The following is a 21,368-nucleotide window of genomic DNA, read 5'->3' on the forward strand; positions in this document are numbered from 1 at the left end:
CTACCTAATGGGGTATTAACACTAATAGGGAAAGGGAAATTACCTACCCACCACCACCCATCCCCCTACCCTTTCCCCAACACACTAACCTACTCCCTAGGGCACTAAGGAGGAGCATTATTAGGGGCACTGAGAGTAGGGTATCAGGGGGGGGGGGGGAGTGATGAGGGGCCCAGGCCTGAAGCTGTGTAGGGGGCTCTGAAATCTCTGATGGCAGCCCTGCGTAGGAGACTCCTCTCCCCCTCCCCCATTCTGCCAGCGCCCGCCAAGTTTAACAAACTACTGTGTGTGCTGTAGCTGACACCTGCCTGAGGTCTTGCCCCCGGCGCACATTACCCTCTGCCTCCGGAGTTTCCCCCAAAGGTACCACTAGTCCACCAGGCACGAACTGACTTGCCATTCAGGTGCACAGAAAAGCTAGGTGACAATGTCTCACCTAGCTTTTCCATTCTCCTGAATGACATGTCTGCTTAAAGTACCTGAGCTATTATAAGCAGATATGGTATTCAGGAGCTTGAAAAAGCTAGGTGAGACATTGTCACCTAGCTTTTCTGAGCTCCTGAATGGCATATCTGCTTATAATAGGTCAGCTATTATAGACAGATTTGCCTATAATATATAGTCAAAGCTGTCTATGCTATGATAAGCAGATATGCCATTCAGGAGCCCAGAAAAGCTAATGACAATTTCTCACCTAGCTTTATCATGCTCCTGAATGGCATATCTGCTTATCATAGCTCAGCTATAATAGACATGAATGAGGATTGTGATGGATGAGCAGTCTGACAGGTTTGAACTCAGACCTACCACTTGTGAACCACAATCCCTATTCATGGCGCATGCACAGGATTTCAACACATCGCTGGCAAGCAAGCCCTACGTGTTAACCAAAGAAGCAGCGGATGTGACGTCACATCGGATAGGTGTTACGGTCTGGAGGGCATAGCAGACTCTCTACCACACCTCTTTGACACTCTGGTTCCACATAAAAGTGAGTTGTTTTTTTTTTTTTTTTTTAGCTAAAAAACACAAAGTTTCCATACACTATCATATATTCAGCTATCCTGGTAATTTAATGTGCATAAAACGTAACAAAATTGCTTTGTTTTCATTTTATATAATTCAATAAAAAGGCCCATCACAATCTTCAGCACCAGGCCCATAATGCTCTTAATCCGGCCCTGGACAGAGAGGACAGTCCTTTAGGAAGTGCTCTGTAGTAGCACAGTACAAACAGAGATTCTCGTTTCTGCAGTGGTTCCTTTCTTGAGTGGTCAGGCGAGAACGATCCACCTGCATGGCTTCCTCGGCGGGAGGCCCAGTAGAGGGTTGCGGTGGATGCAGGAAGATAGGAGCCAAACGAGGAAAGCGCCTGGGACGAGCACTTCCTTTTTCCTGAAGAAGTTCCTCACGTCTCTCAGCAAAACGCAGATCAATCCTGGTGGCCAAGTGGATGAGGTCACTCAGATTGGAAGGTACTTCACGTGCGGCCAGAACATTCTTTATAGCGCTGGACAAGCCTTTCTTGTACGCAGCACAGAGCGCCTCATTATTCCAGGAGAGTTCCGAAGCAAGGGTACGGAAACGGATGGCGTAATCGCCCACAGATGAACTCCCCTGGGACAAGTTCAGTAAAGCAGTCTCAGCAGAGGAAGCCCGGGCTGGCTCTCCAAAGGCACTCCGGAATTCCTGGAAGAAACTCAGGACACTTGCAGTGGCTGGATCGTTGCGGTCCCAAAGCGGTGTAGCCCAGGCCAGTGCCTTCCCAGAAAGCAGGCTAATAACAAACGCCACCTTGGCTCACTCAGAGGGGAACTGGTCAGCCAACATCTCAAGATGAAGAGAGCATTGAGATAGGAATCTGTGGCACAACTTGGCATCACCGTCGTATTTGGCCGGCATGGACAGACTGACTCTGGAACAGGAGGCGGCTGCTGGCTGTGGTGGTGAAGCAGGTGGCTGTTGCTGCAGAGCTGGTAGAAGTTGCTGCATGGCGGTCAACTGCACCAGCTGTTAACCTTGCTGGGCGATCTCCTGCGACTGCTGGGCCACAATTGTAGTAAGGTCAGCTACACTAGGCAGAGGCACCTCAGCGGGATCCATGGCCGGATCTTACTGTAAGGATACGGACTGGAAGCAGGAAGCAGGTACAGGAGGTGGATCCTCTGTGCCAGTGAGGTGATGGCGTGGGCCGTACCGGAGGATGGGTTCTAAGGCGTTACTGGTTTTTGCCAGAGCCCGCCGAAAAAGCGGGATGGACTTGCTGCGGCGGTAACTCCCAGGTCGTATCCTCCGGTAGCGACTCAACCTCTCTGGCAGATGAGTCTGGCGTGATACAGAAGGGTCAGGCAGAGGCGTAGTCAGACGTAGCAAAAGGTCAGGGCAGGCAGCAAAGGTTCTCTGGCGGTAGACGTTAGCAACGGGTACGGCAACTGGCAGGGATTACACAATAAACGCTTTCTCTAGGGCACTAGGGCAACAAAGACCCGGCAAGGGCAGGAAGGGGCAGAGTACATTTTTAGGAACTGCTAAATAATTGGATTGGGCCAGGCACCAATCAATGGTGCACTGGCCCTTTAAATTTTACACAGCCAGCGCGCACGCCCTATAGTGCAGGGACGTGTGCGCCGGGGACCACATGTCAGGGGAGAAGTGGAGACAGCCGGAGTGGGCACAGGTAAGTGAAGATGGGACGCGCGCGGGACATCTCGCAGCGCGGACCGCGTCCTCGCTGGACACAGAACCAGCAGAGTGCGTCCGACCGAGGCCACAATTCCTGCCACTGTTAGGTACACAAAATGTATCTTTTCTCTTTATTACGTCTGTGAGATGCTCTACCTGGCCAGTAGGGGCTCTTGTAAGCTTAAAAATTAAACACGTATTGCTAAAGGTAACCTTGGTAAGGTTATTCTGTTGTGTTCTAGGGGTAAGTAGCGTGTAGCCGATAGACCCTAGTAGCTAAACTTATTGGTAGAGAGCCTCAGGCAAGCCAATATACCCTTCTGTGTACTCACAGGTGACTCATTGTGGCAAAAAGAAAAAAATGTGTTGAGATTTAAAAAGAAAAAACAAAAATGTCCAGACAGCTTGAGACTAAATGTAATAGAGAGCTGTATAAAAATTTAGACAGCTTGAGACTAAATGTATAGAGAGCTGTGTATAAATGTCTAGTGAGCTTTATAAATGTATAGAGAGCTTTATAAATGTCTAGTGAGTTTCATAAATGCCTAGTAAGCTTCATGAATGTCTAGGGAGCTTGAGAATACATGTTAGATAGCTTCATAATTGTCTAGTGAGAACACTAGTCTAAAAATGCATAGAGAGTTTCAATTGTCTAGTAAGGATTCTAGTCAGACTAAAAGAAAATGTTGTAAGGATGTATAGAATGTTTAACAATTCTGTCCTTGTCCTAGTCCCTCTGCCTTAGGGGACAGGCGTCGGGGTCGACTTGTTTTAAGTAAGGGGGTTTGTGGTGTCCCGGCACCGTATTTCATACTGTGCCTTGTTGGGGGGTCCCCAAAGTCAGAGTTCCTAGAACTGTGGGGGTCCGCTTCCCTAGTTAGTCCCTAGTCACCCCTTAGTAAGTTAATATTTATAAATGTTATCACTGTAAATATGTATTTTGCATTACTCACTTGTCTGGCGTCGCAGGACCTTAGGTCATGTGATTCACTGCTCAGAACTCTATGGTATGTTGAAGGACCTTTGGTGGTACTTATGTCACATGTTCACCCAAAATGCCGTGTAACGGTGAGTGACAGTTGTTATGGACAATCCAAAATGGCCAGCACAATACAAGGGAGCTGCGGCCATTATTTGCTCTCTTGGGTTGCTGACACATAACGAGGTAGGACCTCCAAAACTTTCAAGTACGTTTACTAAGCCAAAACCTTGCGGCCTCGGCCTCTACCAAAGCGGTTATAGATCTACAATTCCCCGCTACTCTCTGCAAGATCACTGGACCTAAACACACCCCTAAATCCAGCGGATCTATGTTACAGAATCTTCAAAAAGCTAAACTGAGCTTATCTGATCCCAACCAACTGTCAATCGCTGCTCAACTACAAATAGACTTTGTTATCTGGACTGTTATTGATATTGCCTGCTGCAGAAAATCTTCAGTAAAAGTTCTTGCAAGTTTTCAGTTAAACAGTGGTTGTGGACAATCCATTTATTACGCACTCACCTATCGCTCTTGGGAAGGGTGGCGATAGGCCCAGCACCATTACAGTATTTAACCCTCACCCTGGCATCACGAGTGACAAGGGTTAACAGCGCCCTTCATTATCCAGAACAGCAACACCCCAACTACCCTACATACCCCCGAGGCGTACCACACATATTTGAAGATCGGGGATGTGAATAATTGGATCAGAATATCTGCTGTGGATTTAAAGTCTATTACTATAGTATATAGAGCAGTAACACAGTTCAAAATTATTAATATATCCAATATTCACATATGTCTTAGCGTTTACAAAGTGCTATTGCATTCTCTATGGGAGAGATTTATCAAAACCTGTCTAGAGGAAAAGTTGCTGAGTTGCCCATAGTAACCAATCAGATTTCTTCTTTCATTCTTCAGAGGCCTTTTTAAAAAATGAAAGTAGCGATCTGATTGGTTGCTATGGGCAACTCAGCAACTTTTCCTCTGGACAGGTTGTGATAAATCTCCCCCTATATGTTTACACAAAAAAATATAAACCATCCGACAGAAAAAAGTTCCATGGAGTTAAAAATGCAAACAAATGTAATACTTTTATTGTTAAAATACATAAATAAAAAAATAAATAAATTTGGTGCCAACCTAATCATACCGACCCAGAGAATAAAGTCATGTTATTTAAATCGCCAGTTGAGACTTCAAAATTTCCTAAATTTTTAGACCTAAAAGAAGAAAATGCAAAATTGCTATCTTTTTTTTTCTTCCCAAAAATGTATTAAAAGTGAATTAATAAATGATAATGACCTAAAATAACAACTTTATATATGTATAACCTTGTATGGAAAAAGGGGAATATGTTACACTGCCACTTGGTGATGTCTCAGGCAGGTGACAGTGTCTATTATGACATCACCGAGTTCCATACAAGGAATCAGTGGTCAGGAGCTGTAGATCTCTTTGTGAGAGAAGTGATAGGAGAGAGAGCATTGCTCAATTATTTATCGTGTGTTTTGTGCATTTAGGAAATGATTTTCCAAGTATTTTTCTTTGTGTGTTGGATGTGTGCTGTCAGCAGCCGTCCTCTGCCTCCAGTTGAGGAAAATACCATCATCCCTCATTCTTGATATGATGTGCCCACAGACAGTGCCAAGGACCAGGGACTCGTGAGTAAGTATCCTCCTCTATGTGTATAGTAGGAAATAAGATAAATACCTGTTTTAATAACATGATTTTGTGTTTTTTAGGAATCCGGAGGTCAATATCTTCACAGATTCAAGACCTAAGCGATCGCTTCCAGTATATACCACGAAGCGTTATTATCGGCACTCCGTTCTTGATGCTGTTCCTGGCCCTGCTTTGCTGCTATAGGTATGTAATATTTCACATGAAATAAATACAGTTCCTTCCCTCTCTCTATATCTAGTATAATAATAACATTGTGTTTTTTACAGCATCTGCCTGGATCCACCAGAGACCTGAGGAACATCCACCTCCTGAATGATCCCCCGGACATGACCTCGGCTAAGTTTTATGGACCATGATTCCCACCCGACCATGATGTGGCTTCATTCTGACTGATCTCCCGGTGACGACCCCTGGCTACGATGCTGAATTCTTTTAATAAAGAATTTTTTAGACCAATCAAATGGCTGTATTGATGTTTCTGCCTATTATGGCCTTCCTCAAAAAGTTCTATAACATATGTAGTAAAAACAAATAGTGATGAGCGGCATAGGCCATATTCGAATTAGCGATATTTCTTGAATATATGCACGAATATTCGTTATATATTCGTTAAATTTGCATATTCGTTATATTCACAACTTTTATTTCACGTATAAGAAAATTCACGTGAAAATATTATTCACATATGTGAACACATATTATTATTCATATATGCAAGAATATATTTTCTTTATAGTCTAAACATATATTCGCGCATGAGAAAAACTTGCAAAACTACAACTCCCAGCATGCCCAGACAGCAAACAGCTGTCTGGGCATGCTGGGAGTTGTAGTTTTGCAACATCTGGAAGGCCACAGTTTGCAGACCACTGTGCAGTGGTCTCTAAACTGTAGCCCTCCAGCTGTTGCAGAACTGCAAATCCCAGCATGCCCAAACAGCAAACAGCTGTCTCGGCATGCTGGGAGTTGTAGTTGCGCACCTCCAGCTGTTGCATAACTACATCTCCCAGTACATGCTGGGAGTTGTAATTTTAAAACAGCTGGAGGCACACTGTTTGGAAAATACCGAGTTAGGTAACAGAACCTAACTGAAGGTTTTCCAACCAGTGTGCCTCTAGTGTGCCTCCAGCTGTTGCAAAACTACAACTCCCAGCATGTATGCTGGGAGTTGTTTTGCAACAGCTGGAGGTTTGCCCCCCCCCCCCCCCCCCCCCATGTGAACGTACAGGTTACATTTTCACGGGTGGCTTTACAGTGAGTTTCCTGTTTCAAGTTTGAGGTGCGGCAAATTTCCCACCACAGCACAAACTTCTAGCGGGAAACTCACCGTAAACTCTCCTGTGCAAATATACCCTAAAGACACTACACTACACATAATAAAGTGTAACACACTACATATACACCCCTTACACTGCCCCCCCCCCCCAATAGAAATGAAAAATATCTCATACAGCAGTGTTTCCAAAACAGAGCCTTCAGCTGTTTGCAAAACATCAACTCCCAGCATTTCCAGTCAGCCACTGACTGTCCAGGCATGCTGGGAGTTAAGCAACAGCTGGAGGCACCCTGTTTTTGAATCACAGGCATAGAATACCCCTATATCCGCCCCTATGCAATCCCTAATTTAGTCCTCAAATGCGCATGGTGCTCTCTCACTTCAGAGCTCTGTCATATTTCAAGGAAACAGTTTAGGGCCACATATGGGGTATTTCTGTACTCGGGAGAAATTGCATTACAAATTTTCGGGGGCTTTTTCTCCTTTTACCCCTTATGAAAAGGAAAAGTTGGGGTCTACACTAGCCTGTTAGTGTAAAAAAATAAAAATTTTTACACTAACATGCTGGTGTAGCCCCATACTTTTTATTTTCACAAGTGGTAAAAGGAAAAAAGACCCCCAAAATTTGTAACGCAATTTCTCCTGAATCCGGAAATACCCCATATGTGGACGTATAATGCTCTGCACAACAAGGCTCAGGAGTGAGAGCTCACTGTGTGCATTTGAGGCCTAAATTGGTGATTTGCACAGGGGTGGCTAATTTTACAGAGGTTCTGACATAAATGCAAAAAAATAAATACCCACATGTGACCCCATTTTGGAAACTACACCCCTCACGGAATGTAACACGGGGTATAGTGCTCCTTAACACCCCACAGGTGTTTGAAGAATTTTTGTTAAAGTTGGATGGGAAACTGAGAACAATTTTTTTTTCACTAAAATGCTGGTGTAATTTGTAACCCCATTTCTTCTGAGTATATAAATACCCCATATGTGGATGTAAAATGCTCTGCGGGCGAACTACAATGTTCAGAAGAGAAGGAGTGCCATTGAGATTTTGGAGAGAGAATGTGTCTGGAATTGAAGGCCACGCGTGTTTACAAAGCCCCCATAGTGCCCGAACAGTGGACCCCCCCCCCACATGTGACCCCATTTTGGAATCTACACCCACCACATAATGTGATAAGGGGTGCAGTGAGCATTTACACCCCACAGGTGTCTGACAGATTTTCGGAACCACCACGGGTTGGAATCACTAAGTTAGGAAACAGACTCTAGTTCTGTGTTTCCCAACCAGTGTGCCTTCTGCTGTTGCAAAACTGCAACTCCCAGCATGCACTGACCGCCGAAAGGCATGCTAGGAGTTGTAGTTTTGCAACAACTGGGGAAGAACAGTTTGGAGACCGCTAAGTAGTGGTCTCCAAACTTAGTTCTCCAGATGTTGCAAAACTACAACTTTCAGCATGCAATGACTGCCTGGGCATGCTGGGAATTGTAGTTTTGCAACATCTGGAGGGCTACAGTTTGGAGACCACTGCATAGTTGACCACGGTTTTAGGTCCAGTTGGAAAAGCGCATACGGGGCATAAATGAGCCGACCGGAGCGAACGTTTCACTCCGGTTGGCTCATTGAATAGAATTACCATACGGGTGCGCTCCCATATGGGTAGAAATGTGGTGTGAACCCACCCATAGCGAAGGGGTGGGATACTTTCCTATTGGTTGCTGGGTATGTTGCTAAACTCCAACAACTGTATTTGCATCATTCTCATTGGCCCACAAGCTAAAAGAAAGGAGGGATCAATATGCGAATATTCGCGTGCCAGTCTCCCACAGTAGTATTAGAGCCTTCTTTACACCACTCAAGCTGGAAGCAGAGAGGGATGATCTCTGTGATATGTATTGTGAAAAAAAGCGAATATTCGCAATTGCGAATATATAGTGCTATAGAGCGAATAAATTTAGCATTGCGAATATTTGCGAGCACCACTACACAACACAGGAGCAAGTCCAAACTGCATGTAAGAAGGTGCCCCTCTCTCTCCCACACCTAAAGCAGATATCCGACTCCAAGACCCCCATCCTATGTAATCGAAGAAGAGAATAATAAAAACAAAGGACAAACCTAGATTGAATGAGCATATCCCGAGCACTAAGATGGGGGGATGTGAACATGTAAATAGTTAAAACCCATAAAAACTGCTAAAAATAAGGTCCTTGTGGTCCACGACATGACCACAGGGGCCTGCTGGAAGACACTAGACTAAGTGATCATAAACCCACAGATTGGAAAAGGTGGAATCTAGATAAACGGGACAAACTGATGTGGTCAGTTAACCCATGGGGATGTAGGGTTTGTAATCGATGGATCCAACGACTTTCTAATTGTGCAAGCTGGATTTTCCAGTTTCCCAGCCTCTGCCCAACAAATCTATGGTCAATGTTTCACACACACATATGTTTTTAAAACATATTTTATGTGTGGGGGGCAGGAGGCTCGTGATGTCACGGTTACACCACCTCAATGCAAGTCTATGGGAGGGTGCGTGACTGCTGTCACACCCCTCCTATAGACTTGCATTGAGGGGGCGTGGCTGTGATGTCACAAGCGGGCCATGACCGTGACATTACAATCCTCCGCCCTGCATCACCAGTCATCCAGCACGGAGCGAAGTTCGCTCCGTGCACCGGATGTCTAGGGTGCCGCAGCCGAGATTGTGAGGGTCCCCAGTGGCAGGACCCCGCAATCAGACATCTTATCCCCTATCCTTTAGATAGGGTATAAGATATCTAGGGGCAGAGTACCCTTTTAAGTACAAGACAATATTTTCCTTCCTTCTATTAGTGGTGTAAGAACATAAAGTGCAAATTGTAAGCAACTAATAAAGTTTAACATTAGTAAATAGTGATCTACAATGAGTGACATAAACAAGCAGAACAATATAACCCAAATTAGTCTAGAGAATAAACATGGTCAGATCCTCAGTAATCCCTGGGCCCACATCTTATTGTTTTGCCAATTTTCACTGTGATTTTACTATAGTCAATGACGTTTTATTGTATTGTACTCGTAAAGGAGTGGCTGCAGCCATCTTGGTTGTGACCTCCACCCATCTGTCCAGGGCTCATATTAATAATAGCAGAGTAAAGCTGGATCTTCCATGAGAATATTTTGTAGCCTACACCCAAGTGGGGTGACTCTTTTAAGTGTAGGTTTCCATCATATACTAGATCTGATCGGCATTACACTGCAAGTGCATATGTGGTCTCCCGGCACCGTTTTTCATACTGTGCCTTGGTGGGGGGGGGGGGGGTGTCCCCAAAGTCAGAGTCCCTAGGACTGTGGGGGACCGCTTCCCTAGTTAGCCCCTAGTCACCCCTTAGTAAGTTAATGTTTATAAATGTTATCACTGTAAATATGTATATTGCATTACTCACTTGTTTGGCGTCGAAGGACCTTAGGTCATGTGATCCGCTGCTCAGAACTCTATGGTATGTTGAAGGCCCTTTGGTGGTTCTTATGTCATGTGTTCACCCACAATGCCGTGTAACGGTGAGTGACAGTTGTTCTGGACCAATCCAAAACGGCCAGCCCCTGCCCATATAAGGGAGCTGTGGCCATTACTCGCTCTCTTGGGTTGCTGACACTTGACGAGGTGGGAGCTCCACAACTTTCAAGTACGTTTACTAGGCGAAAACCTTGCGGCCTCGGCCTATACCAAAGTGGTTATAGATCTACAATTCCCCGCTACTCTCCGCAAGATCACTGGACCTAAACGCACCCCTAAATCCAGCGGATCTATGTTACAGAATCTTCTAAAAGCTAAACTGAGCTTATCTGATCCCAACCAACTGTAAATCACTGCTCAACTACAAAATGACTTTGTTATCTGGACTGTTATTGATATTGCCTGCTACAGAAAATCTTCAGTAAATGTGCTTGCAAGTTTTCAGTTAAACAGTGGTTGTGGACAATCCATTTATTACGCACTCACTTATCCCTCTTGGGAAGGGTGGCGATAGGCCCAGCACCATTACATTGACAAGGGTTAACAGCGCCCTTTATTATCCAGAAAAGCAACACCCCCACTACCCTACATACCCCCAAGGCGTACCACAAAGCCTTTTTGGCGTCTCACGAACAGGATTCAGGTGTGTGCCTGCTGCTGTTGCCACTAGTGAAAGTGTACTCCCCTTCAATATAACAGACTTTATTCATGTGCTGCAAACGGCATTACAGTGTACAAGAGCGGTGCGTGTGGTGTGCATTACAAGGGGGCCACGCGAAAAGTAAGGGGGGGAGGCAAAGATTTATTTGCTGCAAGTATGTGTAAACTGCAAAATTAATACATGCTACGATCCTCTGGTCCGGTCAGCACAGGAAGAGTTAACCTGCTGCCGGAGATGCGGGCAAAAAAAGTCCCACGCTGCGCCACGTCCCGCCCTTGGGCGTGGCTGCCAAGTTGCTGTATCGCAGCCTAAAGGGAACTTTGAGAAAGAGGAGTTGTTTCTGGGAGGACCGGAAGTCGGGGCTGCACCGATGACGTTCTTCCTGACGGCAGCCATTTTGGGGAAGCCCATTATAAAGTACACCCTGCACAGCTACCTCTTCAGTCTGCACAGAGAGCCGGAGAGTACAGACATGGAGCAGAGCAACGTTCCACGTGGTGAGAGCACCAAGATGGCGCCGGCACAATGGAAAGTTGTGGCAATCGCAGCCCAACTGTTCCACGAACTTGCCGACCGTCTGCAGTGGTTGTCGTTGGATGAAGAGGGGGCCTGCAATCTTCCCCCACTGCCCGACGATGATGATGACTGGCCGGATACACCTCCAGGAGACTGCGCTGGGACACCTGGAGTAGCATCACCAGTGAGATTGTCCCCTCACCACAGGACTTGGGGCTCATGGGCCGAGATCCCGTCGGAGGAGTCATCAGTGAGTACCCCGCCAGAGGCGGCCTTCTCTTCCTCCTCCAGCCCTGAGCCTGAAATACCCCTGTCCAGCTTGCCGAGTGCACAACCGCGCTCACCAGATTTTCCCAGTGGATTTTTGGGGACGAGCCGGGATTTATTGAATATATGTGTTTTTAGCGTTAGGGGGTAAAGCCTTGTGGGGTGTAGGGTAGTTAGGGTGTTGCTGTTCAGAATAGTAAAGAGCACTGTTAACCCTTGTCACTCATGACGCAAGGGTGAGGGTTAAATTCTGTAATCTCGATTGGCCTATTGCCACCCTTCCCAAGAGCAATAGGTGATGCAGAAATAAAGGATTGTCCACAACCACTGTTAACTGAAAACTTGCATGAACTTTTACTGAAGAATTTCTGTACATGCAGCAATAGTAAAAGTCCAAATAACAGAGTCTCTATAGATATAGCTGAGCAGCGATTGACAGTTGGTTGGGATCAGATAAGCTCAATTTAGCTTCTTAGGGATTTTGTAGCATAGATGCGCTGGATTTAAGGGTGCGTTTAGGTCCAGTGATCTTGCGGTGAGTAGCAGGGAATTGCTTAGTATATCCGCTATGTTAGAGGCCAAGGCCGCAAGGCTTTGGCCTAGTAAATCGTCTTGTAAGCTGCGAAGGTCCTACCTCTTCCAGAATCAGCAACCCAAGAGAGCGATCAAAATGACGCAGCACCCTTATATGGGCAGGGGCTGGCCATTTTGGATTGGTCCATAACAACTGTCACTCACCGTTACATTGCATTGTGGGTGAACATGTCATGGGAACCTCCAAAAGTTCTGTAGCAAAACCATAGACTTCTAACCTAATCATGTGACCCGCAGGTTCTGCTACACTAAACAGGTAGGCAATTAAATATAAACACATTTATACTTATATTTATAAGAACTTCTATACAGTCATAGACTAACTGAGGGGTGACAAGGGGATAACTATAGGAGAGGGACCCCGACGTTCCTAGGGACTCTGACTATGGGGACCTCTAAAAAGGTAACGTATGAAATACGGTAGCGGGACACCACATATGCACACCGTTTTGCAGCCTACACCTGGGAAGCCCCTCCCACCAATCCCAACTGCACAAAGAGAAAGGGCCCGTCAGGAAGCCGAGCTGGCTGAGTTGATGGACAAGGCCTGACACAGAGAACTGTACACCCATAAGCATGTGCATTTGCCTCCTGAGGAGAGAATTCATTATCAGGAGAACACTAAAGAGATGGAAGCACTGTTCATCCGCAAGTGGGATCATCCCCGAGAAGGGGTGGAGCCTTTAGAACGACGAAGAGCAATTGTGGCCAAGTTCGACTAGGTCAGAGGGTATGGGACACTCCTAGATTGCCACACAGGGCAAACCATCCTCTTAAACTGGCGAGCAGTACAGAGGCCATATCTTCACAAAAAGTTCTACTCCCTAGAGGTGGGTAAAATTGTGGAATACACCCCTGTCCAGGGTCTGCGAGGAGAATGGGCTGCTGCGGTCACCAGACCAACAGCCCCAACACAGCTTCCATTTAAATATTTTCCCTCAACTGATTGGGAGTCCGATCCCTTCAACCTGAGGTCGAAATGGCCTGTTCCTGATGCCTCCACCAACGTACTCAAGGAGGAGGAGCCTCTACAACATCAGTCATTTTCTTCAGAATGCGGCAAAGTGCCAAGGCCTGCTCATGACCAGGAAAGTAGGCCTAATCTTCGGGCACCAACGACTGTACCTAGGCCCTCTCGGAGCAATGAGAGTTTGTCTGCTGCAAGGGTACCAACGAAAGTGATGTGGCCCGCTCCTGACATGGAGATGGGGCTAAAACCTTGGGCACCAACCTTGATCCCAGTAACCAGGATGACAAGCAAACCCCTGGTCAGTTTGAATCCCACTGTGACCCACTCAACTCTCACCAATGTGGTGTGGGAGAGTTATATTAACTCCCAGCCAGACCCCGATGTGGGAAGAGCTAGGGGGTCTAGAAGAGGCACAGGAAAAGTTTGGAGAAATGTCTTTTGAAGGACTGTCATGTGATGACTGTTATGTTTCTTCTTGCTAACCACTTTTATTTTTCAGCAACAGAAAAGTTCAAGAAATATGTGCCTAGCAGGACTATGCTAAGATTGTTCCAGTTCCAAGTTCAGCAATGTAACCATTAAGCTTGTGCCTGACCATTAGGTCAAGAGACTCCTAGCCAGTAGGAGATTCGTAAGTTTTGTGCCCGGCTGATTGTGGTAAGGCCGTGTTTACCAATGGACTCCTAGTGTAGGTGGACTGCAGATCCTTACACGCCAGCTTTGTGTATATACCCCTATATTCATAAGACATGTAAGGATCCGGACTGGTAGCAGGAAGCAGGTACAGGATTTGGATCCTCTGTGCCAGAGAGGCGATGGCACAGAGGAGGATTGGTTCTAAGGCGTTACTGGTTTTCACCAGAGTCCGCCGCAAAGCGGGATGGACTTGCTGCGGCGGTAACTCGCAGGCCGTATCCTCCGGTAGCGACTCAACCTCTCTGGAAGCTGCGTCTGGTGTGATACAGAAGGGTCAGGCAGAGGCGTAGTCAGATGTAGCAAAAGGTCAGGGCAGGCAGCAAAGGTTCTCAGGCGGTAGTCGTTAGCAAGGGGTACGGCAACTGGCAGGGATTACACAATAAACGCTTTCTTTAGGGCACTAGGGCAACAAAGATCAACAAAGATCCGGCAAGGGCAGGAAGGGGCAGAGTACATTTATAGGAACTGCTAAATAATTGGATTGGGCCAGGCACCAATCAATGGTGCACTGGCCCTTTAAATTTTACACAGCCTGCGCGCGCCTATAGTGCAGGGACGCGCGCGCCGGGGACCACATGTCAGGGGAGAAGTGGAGACAGCCGGAGCAGGCGCAGGTAAGTGAAGATGGGATGCGGGACGCGCACGGGGACATCCCGCAACGCGGACCCCATCCCCGCTGGAGACAGAACCGGAGTGTCCCCGGTCAGTGCGTCTGACCGAGACACTCTGCGGGGGCAAACGCAGTGAGCGCTCCGGTCCAGGAGTAGGAATCGGGGCGCTCAGCGTTACAAGACAGTCTTGCTAATAATTGCACTTATCAGGTTTATAACACGCACTTTTAAAACTTAAATTTAGGGCAAAAAGTCTGCCTGCGTGTTATACGCCGATAAGTCTTCTGGTCACTGATTTAAAGCGGCCGCAGCAGCGTCTGCTTGTTAAGTATTAACAGCACGGCCGCGGCCACTTTAAATCAGTGACCAGCGGCGTCTCCTCCCCGCACTGTCACTTGTTTTCTCCCGCACTATCCACACGTACTGGTGTGGTGGTTAGTGATTAAAATGAGCCCTACCTTGCCCGGATCTGCGCTACCTTTTAATCAGCGTCTCCCGCACAATCCACCAGTTCCTGTGGATCGTGCGGAAGAGTGAGTTTTACTTTTCATTTTCCCTCCCTCCCCCCTCCCTCATCATTCCCCCTTTCCCTGCTTTTTATAGTTTTGTTTATTTTCCTTACCTGTTTGCGCTTCGGCAGGTCAGGTCAGGCGGAGGGTCTTACGGGGTCAGTGAAGCAGATGAGTTACGTCCTCTGCCGGCTTCTCTGTGCGGCATCACTTCATTTCCTGTAGTCACCGCCGAAAAGTGACATTCGTGATCAGAGAAGCCGGGAGAGGACGTAACTCATCTGCTTCACTGACCCCGCAAGACAGCTGACGCACAGACAAGTAAGGAAAGGGGAAGAGTGGTCTTCAACCTGCGGACCTCCAGATGTTGCAAAACTACAACTCCCAGCATGCCCGGACAGCAGTTTGCTGTCCGGGCATGCTGGGAGTTGTAGTTTTGCAATATCTGGAGGTCCGCAGGTTGAAGACCACTGGATGCCATAGGAGAAACATGATGGGGGGATGATGAGACAGGGGGAAATTATGACGGGGGGGGGAATGATGGGGGGATGAGACAGGGGGAAATGATGAGGGGGGATGAGACAGGGGGAAATGATGAGACATGGGGGATGATGAGACAGGGGGAAATGATGAGACATGGGGAAATGATGAGACATGGGGGGTGGCGATGAGAGGGGTAAATGTGGCACAGGGACTGATAAAAGGGAAGGAATAATGTTGCACTGGAGTTGACAGGACCAAACTGAGGTGCAGAAAAAAATGAAGTTGGGGGGATGATGTGCCATTTAGTCCAAGTCATTTATTTTACTTTTTTTTTTTTTTACTTAAATTTCCCTGTTAAAATGGGGGTGCGTGTTATACGCCAGTGCGGTACATATTTTTTTTTTTTTTTTATTATTTATTATTATTTAATATTTTTATTTTTTTATATCCTCTTAGTTCTCTCAGTTACCATTATTCTATATGTCACATTATGATTTTTTCTATGATCCCCCCCTTTTTTGCCTACTTATAATAATTTCACTATCACCTATGTACTTAGTATTTCTAACCTCCATTGACACATTAACTCATCTATACCACACTCACACTTTCATCACTCATCATTATCATTCACTCAATACTACTATCTCCTTTTCACGTTTGCAGTGGTTTTTCTGTGTGCACACATCACTAATCTATGTAATTGAATGTTTGTTTGTCTATGTTTGTCTGGGCCGGCTGGGGTTATACATCCTCCATCCACCAGAGGTCAGTCACCTCTGATGCATGGGAGTTATACATCTGCAGCGACGGGATCGGGCTATTCTCTATTGCCTTCCAGTCATGTGACGCGGACTTGCGGTCACATGACGAGCGCATCATTAGTATGCGCTCGTGGCCTTACACTGCAGTCACGTGACTGTGAGGGGCGGATCCCGCCCCCCACCCCTGGCTGTACGTTTTATCTCAGCGTACACACACACTATATGTTGGCACGGCCAACAGTTATGACGTCAGACGCCAGGAGCATATGTATTTCATCCTAACACAATACTGGGCGATCATTGAATAGGATAATAGCTACTCTTAATTGGTTAGAGATGGGATACTTACCTTTGAGTGGACGATATAGATGCCACTCATTTGCTAACATTTTCCTATTGCCCAAAGGATCATATATATACCCACCTGTCTTGGGGCTCTAGACACGCCCCCTGATGAAGCTTAAGCGAAACGTACGTTGGGGTAGGAGGTGGTAGGTAGGCAGTGCATGGCAGGATGTTACTGATTTGTTTCTTTATGCTGTTTTCTTGTAGTATTCATTATTTCTGATATTTATTTCTCCCATTATTACTCTAGTATTGATTGAGTTTATGCATACTCAAATTTCATGTTTGCTTACGCTTTGTCAAGCCATTACTACTCATTTCCCTGTATTCCATGTATACAGACCTACCATACCCCCTTCACTTTTCTGCGGTTGCTCCTGTTGTGCCCTGTTTTAAACACTTCTCTTGATTTTAAATGTATGTCGAATTGCATATCTGTTTAATAAATTTATACTTTTCATTACAGGTTTCTTTTTTTGGTGTTTATATGCTTCTCGCAAACCAGTGGTGACTTTCTCCTTCTAGGGGCTTGGTCCCCCTATTTTTGTTGGTGAATAGCATTCTGGAAGTTGTAGTAATGCAACAGCTGGAGGCACACGGGTTGGAATCACTGAGTTAGGAAACAGACTCTGTTCAGTGTTTTCCAACCAGTGTGCCTTCTGCTGTTGCAAAACGACAACTCCCAGCATGCACTGACCGCCGAAAGGCATGCTAGGAGTTGTAGTTTTGCAACATCTGGAAGGCTACAGTTTGGAGACCACTGCATAGTCGACCACGGTTTTAGGTCCAGTTGGAAAGGCGCATATAAAATGAGCCGACCGGAGCGAACATTTCACTCCGGTCGGCTAATTGAAATGAATTACCATATGGCTGCGCTCCCGTATTAGTAGAAACGTGGTGTGAACCAGGGACGTGCACAGACATTTTAGAGGGCAGGGGCTCAAGTAAAAAAAGAGGGCACGTCTCATCATTTAAAAAAAGTCTGCCAGACTTAATGGGCTGCAGCCCAGGGACACAGTGGACTCCCGGCCAGGCCCCCTTGACATTCCTAGTCCCCTAAAAGTGGTGCTTTTGTAAAATAAAGTCAAGAACAGTTTCTCTGAGGTCTGCCATGTGTATATACACTTTGGCTGTGCTGTCAGTCCTATTTACAGAAAACATGTGACAGCTGCCCTATAATATACTGTATTATAGAGGAGATTTATCAAAACCTGTGCAGAGAAAGAGCGGTGCAGTCGCCCATAGCAACCAATCAGATCGCTGCTTTCATTTTGCAGAAGGCTTTTCCTCTGCAAAGGTTTTAATAAATCTCCCCCTATATGCCCGATCTGAGCTCTATATGACAGAACGTGCACTGTACCCAGCCTCACCCAGCACCCATCCCTAATCACCCAGCACCCATCACCAATCACCCATCACCAATCACCCAGCACCCATCCCCAATCACCCAGCACCCATCACCAATCACCCATCACCAATCACCCAGCACCCACCTTATGCAGGAATCTCCACACAGCTCTGGTTCTTACACTGAAGAGATGGACACCACACTAATATATGCTTACATGCTGCAATATACAAGTTGGCAAAAAAAGAAGAAATATACAAGTTGGCAGGGAAGCTCCGCCTCCATTGCGCAGAAGACTGAATTTGCATATTAGCAATGTGGGGCAATACCTAGAAAATGGCTGGTCCACATTTAGTAAGTATAACATTATCTTTCTCCTGTTCTCCTGCACTGTAACCTAGTGTATTAGGTTTAGTGCGAGTAAACAGCCTGTCAGTTTCCCTTTAATTTTATTGCAGACAGGAGGCTCATATCAGAATGCATTATCCTTCTTTATTTTGCCCATTAGCAGAAAGAATGACAGTATTAAACATGAAAAGAAAAAACACAGGTGTCCAAGCACCTAGTAACCATAGCAACTCCCTCTTCCATCCCACCAATCCAAGCATAGACTGCCCTATATAACCAAGCTGCAGCCCCTCCTCCTCCTCTTTCTTTCTGCTCGTTAGCAGCATCAGTGTCTAACAGATAAGTGCATTAATAATTTCTCATTCCTGTCCCTGCTTTCCTGTCACATACATTGTGATTTCTACCTTGACCCTGTACTCCCAGGGTTGGGGGACATCTGCCTTCTGTGGCCAGCTTCTGAGGGAGCGAGGGTCCCTCTCCCTCTCTCTCTATCTTTATCTTTCTCTCCCCCCCCCCTCTCCCCGTGTTTTTCTACCTATATACATCTATATATCTATATCCGTTCCCTCCTTTTTGTCCTCTGGGTCGGTAGTTCAGACCCAGAGACCTGTACCGTTGTTCTGTCTCACTTACTTTTTCCCCCTTTTGGCGCTCCGCCATTTTTTCTGACTCCGTCCCCCTTCTTCTCCGGCTTCAGTCTGAGATCTCCTGAGCGCTTCACTCGCCGCAGGGTGGCGTGTCCGCACATTCACTTCGCGAGCGTTTTGGCCTGTTACCTCGCCTGCGTGCGGGGCCTTCTGTGTGGTGCCCCGGCGAGTCCGGCCATTTCGTCGGTCGCCGACTCAGGGATTCCCCGCGGCCCCTCCGCTCATCATTCGGCGCTGGCACATTAATATCGCCTTACCCAGTTCGCAACTGAGTGGGGTTTTTTCGCTGCGCCTTATTGCGAACATTTTCTCTCTCTCTCTCTTATTGTATACTCTTGTATATTTACATGTTATTTATTTACTGCAGTTAATGCTAGTCCCTCTGTCTGTTCTCTCCTTACAGCTGGGACTCCACGCTTATATTGTACATCCATACATATTTTAACTACATCATGTCTGATGATCAGCTGTCTCCACCTAATGGTGGGCTGACTCATTCATCTCAGGACCATACCCTAGCCCCTTCTGAATTATTGCAACAGATGGTGTCTACATCGGTCCAATCCGCCCTGGCCTCCGCCATGTCATCTGTCAATGACAGCATATCAAAGTCTGTTTCCATGGTGTTGTCACGGCAACACCGGGAAGGGCCGGCCTCTTCAGATACCCCCTTGGTCGCCTCCCACATACAATCCCAGGCTTCCAGCCTACTAAGACCCGGCAAGTCGGACCGGAAGAGACGCTATTGCTCCGACTTAGATACCCACCTTACCAATACACCTACTATTGGAGGTGGTTCTAAACTAACTAAGACCTCAGTGCCTCCTGAGGATACCACTGTGAGTGCTCAGAACCCCACGGATTGGTATGACATGCCCTGTGGAACCTCTCGGTCTTCCAGGCGTAATAAGCCCGACTCTTTTGTTGAAGATTCAGATGGCACCTCAGACTCTGGGGATGATGATTTGTATGAGTTTGAGGACGAGGATCTGGAAGGGAACGCGAGTCGTTCTCCTCCACATAGCTCCGCTGACACAAACGCCCCGGGCGATCTTGGATTCCATGGGAATTCCATTCTTCAGCCCAGAGAATATCAAACACCCCCATGTGGACGCCCATGTCACAGGTGGCTGATTATGTTTCGGCTTGGCTGCGCAAATCTTTAGATAGTCGCAACCGCAATAAATTGAGGGCGGAGTGTCCGCGACCGTCACTGTCCAGTAATGTCGCCATGACGCCAGAGTTGGACCCCATTCTGGTGCGCTATCTGGTTAAGACCGGTAAAAACCCTAAAAAGGGTATTGACAAATCTTTCAAAGCTGTTCAGGACAAATTGTTGGATGTTCTTGGGCCTATGACTAAGATTTTACAATTGGCCGAACATGCTGTCGCTTCAGGGGAAGTAATTGATGCAGACATTTTACGGGGCTGGGCATTACGAGCAGTATGCTTGCTCGGCAATGCAAACTCTGCGGCGTCTACGGAACGCCGGAGGTCCATCCTTATGCGGCTGGACCCCCAACTTACTCACCTGGCTACCGACGAACCTGGTCCATCAGCGGACGGTTTACTGTTCGGGGAGGCCTTTCTTAAAAAAATAAATACGTATGTTGGCCTTTTCTCGGGCCTTGACAAAGCCCAATCCTCTTTAAAAAAGGTGGGCGCTAACAAGGCTTTCCCCAGGGCTGGAAGGGGTAGGGGTCGCCCTTCCGGCCGTGCCACCAACTATAGACCCTATAACAGGGGCCACTACATGCCTGACAGACAATATTACGCACCAGTTCCCCCACCACCACAGCCCTCAACTCCATTCTTTCTGCCTAGAGGACGTCCGTGGAGAGCGAGGGGTGCCAGCCGCGGATACCCAAGATCCAGGGGCACAGGTGAGACTACCTATTCTGGCACTTCGCATTTAGGAAGCCCCAATGGTGCCAGAACAGCAAAATAACCCCCACATGGCATACCATTTTGGAAACTAGAGCCCTTGAGGAACGTAACAAGGGGTACAGTGAGCATTTACCCCCCACTGGTGTCTGTCAGATCTTTGGAACAGTGGTCTGTACAACATTTTTAATTTGCACAGCCCACTGTTCCAAAGATCTGTCAGACACCAGTGGGGTGTAAATTATCACTGCACCCCTCATTACATTCCGTGAGGGGTGTAGTTTCCGAAATGGGGTCACATGTGGGGTTTCGTTTTTTTTGCGTTTGTCAAAACCGCTGTAACAATCAGCCACCCCTGTGCAAATCACCTCAAATGTACATGGCGCACTCTCCCTTCTGGGCCTTGTTGTGCGCCCCCAGAACACTTTGCGCCCACATATGGGGTATCTCCGTAGTCGGGAGAAATTGCATTATAAATTTTGGGGGCTTTTTTCCCTTTTACCTCTTGTCAAAATGAAAAGTATAGGGCAACACCAGCATGTTAGTGTAAAAAAATTATTTTTTTACACTAACATGCTGGTGTAGACCCC

At 46.8% G+C, this 21,368-nt stretch overlaps 1 protein-coding gene across 1 annotated transcript; it reads left to right on the forward strand.

The window, feature by feature from the left end:
* The first annotated feature begins 18,492 nt into the window (after nt 1-18,492).
* Nucleotides 18,493-20,875, forward strand: LOC130281951 (uncharacterized). The gene is made up of 2 exons (XM_056529746.1): nt 18,493-18,586; nt 19,296-20,875. The coding sequence occupies exon 2, from the start codon at nt 19,347-19,349 to the stop codon at nt 20,058-20,060; it is 714 nt and encodes a 237-aa protein (XP_056385721.1). The 5' UTR covers nt 18,493-18,586; nt 19,296-19,346; the 3' UTR covers nt 20,061-20,875.
* Nucleotides 20,876-21,368: the final 493 nt, after the last annotated feature.

The sequence above is a fragment of the Hyla sarda genome, chromosome 7 (assembly GCF_029499605.1).
Source record: "Hyla sarda isolate aHylSar1 chromosome 7, aHylSar1.hap1, whole genome shotgun sequence".
Lineage (NCBI taxonomy): Eukaryota > Metazoa > Chordata > Amphibia > Anura > Hylidae > Hyla > Hyla sarda.